At 42.9% G+C, this 14,691-nt stretch overlaps 1 protein-coding gene across 1 annotated transcript in view; it reads left to right on the forward strand.

Moving 5' to 3' along the window:
- NUP42 (nucleoporin 42) overlaps nucleotides 1-14,691 on the forward strand; it is a 43,142-nt gene that overhangs the window by 10,640 nt on the left and 17,811 nt on the right. Inside the window, exon 2 of the mRNA XM_089673194.1 lies at nucleotides 4,260-4,509. Within this exon, the coding sequence (XP_089529320.1) occupies nucleotides 4,260-4,509 (250 nt within the window). The remainder of the gene's footprint in view (nucleotides 1-4,259; nucleotides 4,510-14,691) is intronic.

Raw genomic sequence — 14,691 nt, forward strand, 5'->3', positions numbered from 1 at the left:
ATCTGGTCAGTTAAGTAGCAGAGGGGGTTGTTAATCAGTTTCAGCTGCTTTGGTGTTAATGAAATTAACAGTTGCACTAGATGGGTAACAATGAGACAACCCCCAAAACAGGAATGGTTTTACAGGTGGAGGCCACTGACATTTTATCCCTACTCATCTTTTCTGACTGTTTTGTATTTGGCTAGGGTCAGTGCAACTACTGGTCGCATGAAGCACTACCTTGACCCTACAGAGTTTGGACACGTAGTCCAACTCCTCCAGGGTGGCCCCTCAATACGTGCCATTGCCAGAATGTTTGTTGTGTCTCCCAGCACAATCTCAAGAGCATGGAGGACTCTAGGAGAGCTGGACAGGGCCATAGAAGGTTCCTTTTTTTTTTTTTTTTTTTAAATCTTGCTAGAACTGCTGCTCTATAATACCTCTTAATATCTGGCACTCCCAATCCTCCCTTCTCTTTATTTCTACTCAACAAATCATAAGATATTTTAGGTTTTTGTATTTTTTCATACGTATCTTGTTAATATCTTTTTAATTACCTTGAAAAAAACCTCCGGAAGTTTAACTGGAATCATCTGGAATTTATACAGGATTTTAGGTACAATTACCATTTTTATCAGATTTATACGCCCTATCCAAGACGGATTACCTCTTCTCAATTTCCTTAATTCCTACTTGATCTCATTTAAAAGTGAGATATAATTTGATTATACAAGTTCGTATATGAAGCAGTAAGTTTAACCCCTAGATATTTTATCTCTCTATCTTTCCATATAAAAGGGAATTCTTTTTGTATCTTTTCTTTTTCACTATTTGGAAGATTTACATTTTAAGATCTCAGTTTTTGTTGGGTTGATTTTCAGATTTGATAGCTCCCCATAATCCTTTAGGCTCTTCCTTAAATTTGGGAGTGTTATCCTAGGATTTCCCACATAGAACAACAGGTCATCCGCAAAGGCTGCTACTTTATGTTCAGTTCCTCCTATCTGTATTCCTTTTATGTCCATATTCTTCCTAATTGTTGCCAGTAAAGGTTCCAATGATAATACATACAACAATGGGGACAGTGGACATCCCTGTCTTGTTCCATTTGACATACCAATAGGTTCCGACCTCTCACCGTTAACCAAGATAACCGTGGAGGGCTCTCTATACAATTTTCCTATCCACTCTCTCATTCTAACTCCCAGTCCTAGAGTCTCCAGAGTGTCCATCATAAAGCTCCAATCTACTCTTATCAAATGCCTTTTCAGCATCGATCGAAAGCACCACTACCGGAGTTTTCTCCTTTCTAGCTTTCTGGATAAGCAACAAAGTTCTCAACCCATTGTCTCTACCCTCCCTCCCTGGTACAAATCCCACCTTGTCCCCCTGGATCCATTTTGGCATTAAATCTTTCAGCCTATTTGCGAAAACCTTTGCATATAACTTAGTGTCTATGTTCAAAAGTGATATTGGTCTATAGCTAGAGCACTGAGAAACATCCTTCCCTTCCTTTTGAATAAGCACCACATGGGCCTGTAAATATTCCCACCTCATCTCCATCTCCCCACCCAGGGCGTTCATATATTTCTTCAGTTTAGGTATTAACAAGTCACTATATTTTTTATAGTACCTCACAGTATAACCATCTGGGCCTGGGCTTTTCCCCATCATGGTACTTTTTAATGCTATTTTTATTTCCTCCTGCGTAATTTCTAAATCAAGGGAATTCAGTTGATCTTCACTTAACTTCGGTAGTCCTGCATTTTTTAAATATACCTTTCTTTTTTTCTCTATTCTCATTTCCACTTTTATTTACTGAATCCTGGGAAGTAATATTATACAACTTACTATAATATTCTTTAAACACCTTGACGATCTCTTTAGTAGAATAAACCGTTTCTCCCTTGGGGTTTCTTATTTTTTCTATATAATTCCTGTTTTTCTTTTTCCTCAAGGCTCTCATTAAATATTTTCCTGGTCTATCTCCCCATCTATACCTCTCACTTGCAACTCTATTAAAAACTCTTCTCTTCTTCTCCTCCATCAATATCCCTAGTTCTTCTTTCTTTTTTATTACCTTCTGTCTTGTCTCTTTTGTTCTATTTTTATGTATCTGCTCCAGGTAAAATATTTATTTTAACAGCCCAGTAAGTTTCTCTCTTCTTTCCCTTTTCTTTTTTGCCCTGGACGCGATCAATATACCTCTTATGTAGGCCTTATGGGACTCCCATACTGTAGCCACCTACACTTCCCCTGTCTCGTTCTCCTGAAAAAATCTTTCAATCTCTTCTCTAATCTTCTGATCAATCTCCTGATCCAGGAGAAGAGCCTCATTCAACTTCCATCCTATACCACCTGTCCATCGTCTCCCCCACCATAATTTCAATGTAACAGGGGCATGGTCTGAGAGAGACATTGCCTCTATTTCTACTTTATCCACCATCTCTATAAGTTGATGATCTACCAATATATAGTCCAATCTCAAATACATCTCGTGTGCATTAGAGAAGAAGGTATAGTCTCTCTCTTTTCCATGTATTATTCTCCAAATATCCACCAGTTGGCACTCATGTATCACCTTCTATAAAGTTCTCAGAGACCTACCTCCCTCTCGCTGCACAGAAGAGGTCGTATCCATTTGTGTATCCATACAAAAATTCAAGTCCCCTGTCACTATCAAGCGTCTCGAAGGCCATCAGTTTTCTCACAACACCTTTCAAATATACCTCCGGTCTCTTATTTGGGAAATAAACGCGATTGTACATTCCTGCTCTTGCAATCTACCTTTCAAAAACAAAAATCTCCCCTCAGGATCTACTTCTATCTCCAACCTTATGTTTTTTGCAAACCCTATTGCTACTCCCTTAGCTCTCTTAATTGGGGAATCTGAATAAAACCATGTTGGGTAATTTCTAGAATACAACTTAATATTTTAATTAATCTTAAGATGTGTCTCCTGCAAAAAAGCCACCGAAGCTTCTCTATGCTGCAACTTTGAATAGCTTAAATCTCTTCCCAGGGCAATTCAACCCCTTTACATTATATGTTATAAACCGTAAATCTTCCATACTTCTTGTATCACTGCTTTTATACCTCCTTCTATCATGCAGAGTGTTGTCCCTAAAGCCCCACCCACACCACCTCCCTTCCAGCTTCCCTTCCCACCCCTCTTCCCATCTATCCCCTCCCACCTCCCGCCCATCCCCCTCCCATTTTTTCTCCCTCCCATTTTTAGGCTTGTAAAATGCCTACTAATCATTTGTGGGCCTATTCCCACCTTTGAATTAAAATTTTGAGGTTGCCCATGAACGGCTCTCCCTTCCCTCAACATCCCCAGTTACCCTCTCTCTAACCAATTGACTCAGTAAATTTCTACCGACCCCTTAGAGCGGAAATATGGAGGGGGTATCGTAAGGAGGGGAAGGAGAGGAAGAAGAGAAACAAAAGTGGTATTCTAACAAAGTGGAAGCACCTGGGAACAACCGTAATTCAGCCACGAAGGGGTAGACCACGTAACATGACAGAGTGGGTCAGCGCATGCTGAAGCGCACAGTGCGCAGATGTCGCCAACTGTCTGCAGAGTCAATAGCTAAAAACCTCCAAACTTCATGTGGCCTTCAGATTAGCACAACAGTGCATAGAGAGCTTCATGGAATGGGTTTCCATGGCTCAGCAGCTGCATCCAAGCCTTACATCACCAAGTGCAATGCAAAGCATTGCCACCACTGGACTCAAGCAATAGAGACATGTTCTCTGGAGTGGCAAATCATGCTTCACTGTCTGGCAATGCAATGGACATGTCTGGGTTTAGAGGTTGCCAGGAGAATGGTACTTGCCTGGTTGTATTGTGCCAAGTGTAAAGTTTTCGGTGGAGAAGGGAATATGGTGTGGGGCTGTTTTTCAGTGGTTGGGCTTGGCCCGTTAGTTCCTGTGAAGGGAACTCTTCAGGCATCAGCATACCAAGACATTTTGGACAATTTAATGCTCCCAACTTTGTGGGAACAGTTTGGAGATGGCCCCTTCCTGTTCCATCATGACATACACACCAGTGCACAAAGCAAGGTCCATAAAGACATGGATGAGCAAGTTTGGGGTGGAGGAACTTGACTGGCCTGCACAGAGTCCTGACCTCAACCCGAAAGAGCATCTTTCAAGACTGGGATGCCATTAAAGTTCGTGTGTGTAAAGGCAGGCGTCCCAATACTTTTGGCAATATAGTGTGTGTGTGTATAATATTATTATTATACAATATATATAATTATTTGTTTATTTTTAAGCTGGTTCTAGAACATGGACATCATCCAACCAGAGATATGTACAGCCTTCTAATTTTTCCAAGTCTACAACATGGACCAGGGATAACAGCCAGACATCCTATGCACCGCATTCTGATTCCCATGATAACAGAAGCAGACCATACAATTCAGGCTCCTCTGCAGGATCCTTCTCTAACCAAAATCGGTTTTCTACTCTGTCCTCCCAGGATCATTCCAGAGAGACACAATCAGACAAGGATGGAAGCCTCTTGTGAGTAACTTAATTTATTTACATTGTTGTGGTCTATTTTTTGCTTTTGGGCAACCTGTACTGTAATGCTTCAGCAGAACAAATATAATATTAAAATGATTCTAAACCTAAAATGTTTTATTTTATTTAAAATGACAGTTGTGTGATACATACCTGTGTAATGGTCTTGCATAGAGCAGCCCCGATCCTCCCCTTCTCGGGTCAACCACCAGTGCTTCTGGCTCCTGCAGAGTTCCCTCATATCAAGCCGCTTGCTATGGGGGCACTTGTAAGGGTTTGCTCCCGAGCTGCACTCTGTGTCCTTTTTTTTTTTTTTTTTTTTTCCCCTAATAATGTAGATATAAACTGACAACTTTGGTATAGGCCTGTTTGATTCACATGGATGTTGATATATGATGTATCCACTTTAGGTTGTCCCAAAACATGAGCTGTGATGAGGACATTTTTAGTGATGGCATAGAGACTTAAAACCTGTAGTAGTGGAACCATATGTCTTTTAATGAATGCAAAACTAGATCCCATAGCCCCCCTGGAACTTTTAGACAGAAGTACAATGGAGTGTATCATCTAAAACTTGTCATTCTTTATTGCATACACATGGAACGAACACAATAAAATAGACCAATAAAATATTCTGATCTTTATATATAGTAGAATATGAAGCTTAGCTGACATAACATGCTAGCTGTACCCAAATAAACATAAATATACACCATACAAAAACTGCCAATCATGGAACATAGCTTGGTCAGTAAGGGTGTATTCTTCAATAGATCCCAAAACCCTACATGTTTTGGAGAGTAAGCCCTTCTTCAGGGGGGAAGGACTGGGAACATCAACTCTAAAATGTAACACACAAAAATCAATCATATATTGACAAAAGCAATCCTATAAGAACAATCCAAAAAAACCCAGCAAATATATATAATGGTGCCGAAAAATAAGTTTTAGTCTACACTTACATGATCAGTATACGTAACATTACACATGAGGATAACCCAGGGTAGATCTTATGAGGCTGAAATCTGCCAGCGCCGACAGGAAGCCTCAAGGCCGTGACCCCAAAAAGTCCGTCCAACTGCCACAAGGATCCCTGAAAACCCCACAAGGTGCATTCGAATGTCTGTAGAGTTACAAGAAAAGTACATAAAAATGTACAATGCAGGAGTAAAGCTGCTCTACTGCATACTTGCTGGTCACAAAAAAAGAATAGAGAAGGGGTGAATAATCTATGATGGTCAAAAACACTTATTGCATGAGGCCAACGTAAATGAAATAAGAGAAAATCTAGAAAGCCTGCGAGATTGTTAATGAATGCCAAAGGGGCTTGCCAGTTCCGGGGGAAGTATGGTAGATTTACCTAGGTGATCATATGCCAGAAAGGAAAGTATGTAGGGGAGTATCCTCAATAAATATGGCAGCTCGTGTAAGCCAATCAATGTCATGTGGGGGAAAAAAAAGGACGATGCCTGCTAATAAACAGTCAAATGGCAGCATCCATGCTGGGATCCCCTGACGTCGGTGGTGTGCGGCGATTAGGACGGGATGATGTCACACATCGCCACGGCATTGGCGCACGTCAGAGGGCCAACACACTCAGGGAGGGAGTGTATGCCGCAGTGGGAGAAAGGGGCCAAAGAGCACGACCGAGGGAATGCCCCTGGTCCCACCCACCACCGATGGGTTCCCACTGCACCCCAACGGGGGGAGCAAAAAGGGGAGCCCACACGCGCCAAGTGGAAGAGAGGACCAGAAACAAAACAAAAGAAGAACAAAGTGAAACAAAAATAAAATGCGTTAAAACAAAACAAAAAAAAAAAGACAAATCCAGCGGAGTCCAGGAGACACAAGGCAGAGATGCAGCCCCACATTACAACAGTTATTCATAGATGAGATACATATTGCCTTACATGGCATATGAATACTACAGCATATATATACAATTTGTAAAAGATAATACGTGTTTGTATAGTGAGCATAAAGGAAGAGTTCGAAGGTCTGCTATTGGGCATGATCAATATCACTGCTGATAGAAAACAGAAAATAACAAAACGGCAAAAGACACATCAAGGAGAAATAAATCAAACAATGTGGTGAAAAACACAATTATATACTAGCAACAATAGGTCCTACCTAGAGGCCTAGTTCACATCCCCTTGAAGAGAAGCCCTAAAGAAAAGGTCCAAAATTGAGAGTTGTAGTGTGGGGTGTAGTGGCGTTTTAAGTTAAAAATCCATCTACGTTCTCTTTGTAAGAGAGACTTATTAAGGTCACCACTCCTTGGATTGAATGAACCCTATCCAGGGCTAAAAATTGCACTTTAGGGGTAATGGGGCCATGTACCAAGGCAGCAATTGTACAATTGAATCAGCAGCTGTTTCTGTAGATGGAGCTGTGCATGAGCTGCACCTTGTTCATTCTGCACAGAATTATGAACAGGCAGGTAAGAATTATTGTATGTCTTTCCTGCAATAACAAGCCGGCCTGTTCACACTTATTTAACATTAGTCTTTAGTTCTGCTTTACAAGGTAACTACCGTATTTTTCGCTCCATAAGACGCACTTTTTCCCCCCCAAAAAAGGGGGGAAAATGTCAGTGCATCTTATGGAGCGAATATAAAGCGGCCGGTCCGGTATTTCTGCCTCCACCATGTCAGAATATCGGGCCGGCCACTCAGCTCTTCTCTCCTGAAGGACCTTACCTGTTCCTCGCTCCAGCGCTGTACAGTCTTCCTGCACCGGCTTGTGTGACAGCCGTGTGCCCACTGTGCATGCACGAGAAGCGCTGCACTTTGTGAATGGTCCGGTGTCTTCTGAGACACATGACAGGTCCCAGAAGGCACCGGGCCATTCAGAAAGCGCAGCGCTTCTCGAGCATGCGCAGTGGGCACCCGGCTGTCACAGAAGCCGACGTGGGAAGAAGAGGGAAGGACAATTCTGCCGAAGTGGGAGTGGGTACCTGTCAAGTTCAGGTACCCGCTCCCCCTCCCTCCCCAAAGGTCCGCAGTCTTTGGTCAACTCCTTTACTGTCTGCAGTCTCTGGTCATCTGTACTATGTCCCTGGTATTTTCCTTGTACTATGTCCACAGTCTCTGGTCATCTGTACTATGTCCGCGGTCTCTGGTCATCTCCTGTAGTGTGTCCGCGGTCTCTGGTCATCTCCTGTAGTGTGTCCGTGGTCTCTGGTCATCTCCTGCAGTGTGTCCGCGGTCTCTGGTCATCTCCTGCAGTGTGTCCGCGGTCTCTGGTCATCTCCTGCAGTGTGTCCGCGGTCTCTGGTCATCTCCTGCAGTGTGTCCATGGTCTCTGGTCATCTCCTGCACTGTGTCCGCGGTCTCTGGTCATCTCCTGCACTGTGTCCGCGGTCTCTGGTCATCTCCTGCACTGTGTCCGCGGTCTCTGGTCATCTCCTGCACTGTGTCCGCGGTCTCTGGTCATCTCCTGCACTGTGTCCGCGGTCTCTGGTCATCTCCTGCACTGTGTCCGCGGTCTCTGGTCATCTCCTGCACTGTGTCCGCGGTCTCTGGTCATCTCCTGCACTGTGTCCGCGGTCTCTGGTCATCTCCTGCACTGTGTCCGCGGTCTCTGGTCATCTCCTGCACTGTGTCTGCGGTCTCTGGTCATCTCCTGCACTGTGTCCGCGGTCTCTGGTCATCTCCTGCACTGTGTTTGCGGTCTCTGGTCATCTCCTGCACTGTGTCCGCAGTCTCTGGTCATCTCCTGCACTGTGTCCGCAGTCTCTGGTCATCTCCTGTACTACAGTCAGGTCCATAAATATTGGGACATCGACACAATTCTAACATTTTTGGCTCTATACACCACCACAATGGATTTGAAATGCAACGAACAAGATGTGCATTAACTGCAGACTGTCAGCTTTAATTTGAGGATATTTACATCCAAATCAGGTGAACAGTGTAGGAATTACAACAGTTTGCATATGTGCCTCCCACTTGTTAAGGGACCAAAAGTAATGGGACAGAATAATAATCATAAATCAAACTTTCACTTTTTAATACTTGGTTGCAAATCCTTTGCAGTCAATTACAGCCTGAAGTCTGGAACGCATAGACATCACCAGACGTGGGGTTTCATCCCTGGTGATGCTCTGCCAGGCCTCTACTGCAACTGTCTTCAGTTCCTGCTTGTTCTTGGGGCATTTTCCCTTCAGTTTTGTCTTCAGCAAGTGAAATGCATGCTCAATCGGATTCAGGTCAGGTGATTGACTTGGCCATTGCATAACATTCCACTTCTTTCCCTTAAAAAACTCTTTGGTTGCTTTTGCAGTATGCTTTGGGTCATTGTTCATCTGCACTGTGAAGCGGCGTCCAATGAGTTCTGAAGCATTTGGCTGAATATGAGCAGATAATATTGCCCGAAACACTTTAGAATTCATCCTGCTGCTTTTGTCAGCAGTCACATCAATAAATACAAGAGAACCAGTTTCATTGGCAGCCATACATGCCCACGCCGTGACACTACCACCACCATGCTTCACTGATGGTGGTATGCTTAGGATCATGAGCAGTTCCTTTCCTTCTCCATACTCTTCTCTTCCCATCACTCTGGTACAAGTTGATCTTGGTCTCATCTGTCCATAGGATGTTGTTCCAGAACTGTGAAGGCTTTTTTAGATGTCGTTTGGCAAACTCTAATCTGACCTTCCTGTTTTTGAGGCTCACCAATGGTTTACATCTTGTGGTGAACCCTCTGTATTCACTCTGGTGAAGTCTTCTCTTGATTGTTCACTTTGACACACATACACCTACCTCCTGGAGAGTGTTCTTGATCTGGCCAACTGTTGTGAAGGGTGTTTTCTTCACCAGGGAAAGAATTCTTCGGTCATCCACCACAGTTGTTTTCCGTGGTCTTCCGGGTCTTTTGGTGTTGCTGAGCTCATCGGTGCGTTCCTTCTTTTTAAGAATGTTCCAAACAGTTGTTTTGGCCGTGCCTAATGTTTTTGCTATCTCTCTGATGGGTTTGTTTTGTTTTTTTCAGCCTAATGATGGCTTGCTTCACTGATAGTGACAGCTCTTTGGATCTCATCTTGAGAGTTGACAGCAACAAATTCCAAATGCAAATAGCACACTTGAAATGAACTCTGGCCCTTTTATCTGCTCATTTTAATTGGGATAATGAGGGAATAACACACACCTGGCCATGGAACAGCTGAGAAGCCAATTGTCCCATTACTTTTGGTCCCTTAACAAGTGGGAGGCACATATGCAAACTGTTCTAATTCCTACACCGTTCACCTGATTTGGATGTAAATACCCTCAAATTAAAGCTGACAGTCTGCAGTTAAAGCACATCTTGTTCGTTTCATTAAATCCATTGTGGTGGTGTATAGAGCCAAAAATGTTAGAATTGTGCCGATGTCCCAATATTTATGGACCTGACTGTATGTCTGCAGTCCATTGGTTCAGAATATTTTTTTTCTTGTTTTCCGCCTCTAAAACCTAGGTGCGTTTTATGGTCAGGTGCGTCTTATGGAGCACGAAATACGGTATTAGGGATGCACTGTTATATTGGCCACCGAAAATGATCATCAGAAAATAGGGTTATCGTTCTCGTCATTTTGCTGATAGGAAAAACACAGTTGTTTACCTTTTTAACTGTATTTCCAGTAATCGTTCAGGACAGCTTCACAAGAGAGAGAGACTCCTCCCACCGGGAAACACTAGATCCATTTTTCCTAAATAATAGTGTCGTCAGTATGGGAATATACCCGAAGGTCTAGGACAGAGCATAAATATACCAGTAGGAAACAATATATGTACAGTTAGGTCCATATATATATTTGGACACTGGCACAGTTGTAGTTCTTTTCAGGTATTTACCAAAACATATTCAAGCTATAGTTATATAATGGATATGGGCTGAAAGTGCACACTCTCAGGTTTAATTTGAGGGTATGTATATCCAAATTAGAGGAAGGGTTTAGGAATTACAGCTCTTAAGAATAGCTATCCCCCTTTTTCAAGGGACCAAAAGTAATTGGACAATTTAATCAAAAGCTGTTTCATGGCCAGGTATGGGCTACTTCTTCGTTATTTCTTCATCAATTAAGCAGGTAAAAGGTCTGGAGTTGATTTTAAGTGTGGTATTTGCATTTGTAATCTATTGCTGTGAACCTAATTTATGCGTTCAAAGGAGCTGTCCATGCAAGTAAAACAGGCTATTGGAAGGCTTCAAAAACAAAACACATCCATCAGAGAGAGAGCAGCAACATTAGGAGTGGCCAAATCAACAGTTTGGTACATTCTGAGGAAAGAAGAATGCACTGGTGAGCTTCACAACATAAAAAGGCATGGAAGACAACAGCGGTGGATGATCGCAGGATCCTCTCTTTGGTAAAGAAAAACCCATTCACAACATCCAGACAAATGAAGGACACTCTCCAGGAGGTGGGCGTATCATTGTCAAAGTCTTCGATCAAGAAAAGACTTCACGAGAGCAAATACAGAGTACAGAGGGTTCACCACAAGATGCAAACCATTCATAAGCCTGAAGAATAGAAAAGCCAGATTAGACTTTGCCAAAAAACATCTAAAAAGTAAGTCCAGTTCTGGAAAAGCATTCTTTGGACGGATGAAACAAAAAATTGTGTTTTTAATCTGGTTTCAGCTTTAGGGAAAAGCATGTGCTCTTTTTCGAAGTATGCGAACCACATTTTGGCATGGTATCTGTACATCAATGACATTTTTGTCTTGTGAGAGGGTTCGGTGGATTCACTAAGGAAATGTTCATAAAAGGTCAGACAACGATTGCAATTTACACTTTACTATGTCCTACAGTGAATTAGATATTATCCTCCTTGATGAATGTATCCAGAAGAGTCCTGATGGTCAGCTTTTCAGTGAACTCTTCTGTAAACCCACAGTGCGTAACTTCATGCCACGAGCTTCCACCCTCAACCACTTGTTGCATCTATTCCCTATAGCCAATACTTGAGGGCCAAACGGTACTGTCCAACTGATGCCGATGTCCTAAGATCATGTCTCTTAGAATGCGGATACATGACTACCTCCCTTAAAAAGGCATAATGATGAGTGTCCAAACTATCATGCCATAACCTATTATTCCCCAAGAAGAAAGTCAAACATAATGAGCCAACTAGGATAATTACTACCTTTTCTAACAAGCACAAATAGGTTAAAATCATTATCAAAATATATTGGCATCTTTTGACTTTGAACCCCTCTGTGGGCTCGTTGGTCTCTGACCAGCTATCCATCACCTACAGGAGGGTTCCCTCTGTGGCTGCTAGGCTGGTCCACAGCGAGTTCCTAGGGGAAACTAGGAGCGATCCCTGTAGGAAATTTGGTACATATCAATGTGGAGCATGTTTCTACTGTATTTTCATGGATTTGCATTCTCATGTTACACTTCCCAACAGACAGCTGTTTCATCCTAAGCATTTTGTGAACTGCAAAACTGCAGGGGTAGTTTATCTACTTACCTGTGAATGCAGATGCTTTTACATTGGGAAGACTGAGATGGAATTCTGGAGGTGCATTTATTTTATTTATTTATTACAATTTATGCAGCACTTTACATATATTCGTTCACATCAGTCCCTAACCCTCAAGGGGTGTACAATCTAAAGTCCCTAACTTACATTCATACATACATATACTAGGGCCAGTTTAGACAGGATCCAATTAACCCACCAGCATGTCTTTGGAGTGTGGGAGGAAACCAAAGTACCCAGAGAAAACCCACGCAGGCACAGGGAGAACATGCAAACTCCAGGCAGGTGGTGCCATGGTTGGGATTCGAACCAACGACTCTAGTACTGCCAGGCGGAAGTGCTAACCATTTAGCCACTGAGTATTTATCGTCATGTACCCAGCATATGCAAAGAGACACTGAATTACCATTAGGTCGCCATGCTGCCTTGGAACATGACACCATTACACCTAAAGTGCAGTGTTTAGCCCTTGTTAGGGTTCATTCCAACCTGAGGAGTGGTGACCTTAAAAAACCTCTCTTACAAAGAGAACGTAGATGGATTTTTAACTAAACACCACTATACCCCCCCTCCCCGGCTTGAATGAAACTCAATTTTAGACCTTTTCTTCAGGACTTCTCTTCAGGGGGATGTGAACTAGGCCTCTAGTTAATACCTATTGTTGCTAGTATGTAATTGTGTTTTCACCACATTGTTTGATTTAGTTCTCCTTGATGTGTCTTTTTTGCCGTTTTTGTTATTTTTCTGTTTTCTATCAACAGTGATATTATTCATGCCCAATAGAGGACCTTTGAACTCTTCCTTTTTATGCACACTATTCAATATATATTGTATTTTACAAACTGTATGTATATGCTGTAGTATTTGTATGCCATGTGAGGCAATATGTATCTCGTTTATGAATAATTGCTGTAGTGTGGGGCTGTATGTCTGCCTTGTGTCTCCTGGACTCCACTGGATTTGTCTCCCCTCGTCTTTTTTTTTTTTTTCTTTTTTTTTTTTTGTTTCACTTTGTTTTTCTTTTGTTTTGGTTTTGTTTTTGTTCTGGTCTACTCTCTGCTACCTGGCATGCATGGGCTCCCCCTTTGATCCCCCCGTTGGGGTGCGGTGAGAGCCCAACGATGGTGGCCATCGGTGGTGGGTTGGACCAGGGGCATTCCTCCGGTCATGCTCTTTGGCTCTTCTTTCTCCCACTGCGAAATACATGCCCTCCTTGGGCGTGTTGTCCCTCTGACACTGCGACGTGTTACGTCATCCTGCCCTAATGTGCGGGGCCACGACGTCAGGGGATCCCAGCATGGACGCTGCCATTGTCGGGTGTCCTCCCTTTTTCCCCATATGCCATTGGTTGGCTTAAAGGAGCTCCACTGTTTAATGAGGGTATTCGCCTAAATGCTTTCCTTTCTGGCATATGATCGTCTAGGTGAATCTACGACACTCCACCCAAAACTGGTAATTCCATTTGGCATTCACTAGCAATCTCGCAGGCTTTCTAGATTTTTCTCTTTCATTTAAGTCGGCCTCATGCAGTGATATGTTTTTTTGACCATCATAGATTATTTACCCCTTCCCTATTCAACTTTGGGTGTTGATTGGTCCCTTTTTTGTGACCAGCAATTATGCAGTAAAGCAGCTTTACTCCTACATTGTACATTTTTATGTACTTTTTCTTGCAACTCTTTAGACTTTTGAATGCACCTTGTGGGGTTATCAGGGATCCCTGTGGCAGTTGGATGGACCTTCTGAGGTCATGGCCTTGAGGCTTCCTGTGGACGCTGGCAGATTTCAGCCTCGTAAGATCTACCTTGGGCAGTGGTTCTCAACCTTCCTAATGTCACGACCCTTTAATACAGTTCCTCATGTTGTGGTGACCCCCAGCCATAAAATTATTTTCGTTGCTACTTCATAATTGTAATTTTGCTACTATTGTGTATTGTAATGTAAATATCTGATATGCAGGATGTATTTTCATTGTTACGTTCTGATTGAAAACAATTGGGAAATCGTTATCTTTGTAGGAACTGTTACACCCCAGCCTGACCCTACTACACACTCACCACCAGCTCATATCATATTATATACCTGTCTCCATGGTAACTGTGTAGTATTTATATTCAGAAATGATAAGATTATATACCAGAAAGTTATTTTGGAAGTGACTTTTGCTTTCCGTTCCCTTCATGCATACAGAAGCCCCTGGACCTCCAGCAGCCCTGGTTCTGTCCTCTGCCCTTTACACAATATTACATTATTGTCACTCATACCTGCTCCAGGAGCCTTGCCCCACTCCAGGAACACACAATAGGCAGAGCAGGGCACTCCAGCAGTTCAACTCCTTCTCTGTTTGTAAAATTTCCTGTTGGGTCACATTAAAATGGGCGCTCTTTTATGGATTTTTCGCCTCCTGCGCTATGAGAAAATGGCCGCGTTGGTCCCACTCTATCTACAGGTCCTGAAGGATCCAATCTGAACGACAAGCACATCATGTGGAATGCGCCAGCAGAGGGCACGGGACGGACGTTTCCTCCCCCGTTCTCTGCGGTTGGCTCTGTTGCGCTTTATATATGATAGGGGCGGGGCTTGAGGTAGGAGGCTTTGTGATAATATGCTCATGAATATTAATGAGTAAGGAGGATTTAGACTCATATGTGGGCGTATCTGCACGTGGGCAGACCCGCCTGGAGATGGATAGAGGAGTGGTGTCTCTG

This window comes from Staurois parvus, unplaced genomic scaffold (assembly GCF_062004578.1).
Source record: "Staurois parvus isolate SC_StPar_1 unplaced genomic scaffold, SC_StPar_1.0 ptg000136l, whole genome shotgun sequence".
Taxonomy (NCBI): Eukaryota; Metazoa; Chordata; class Amphibia; order Anura; family Ranidae; genus Staurois; species Staurois parvus.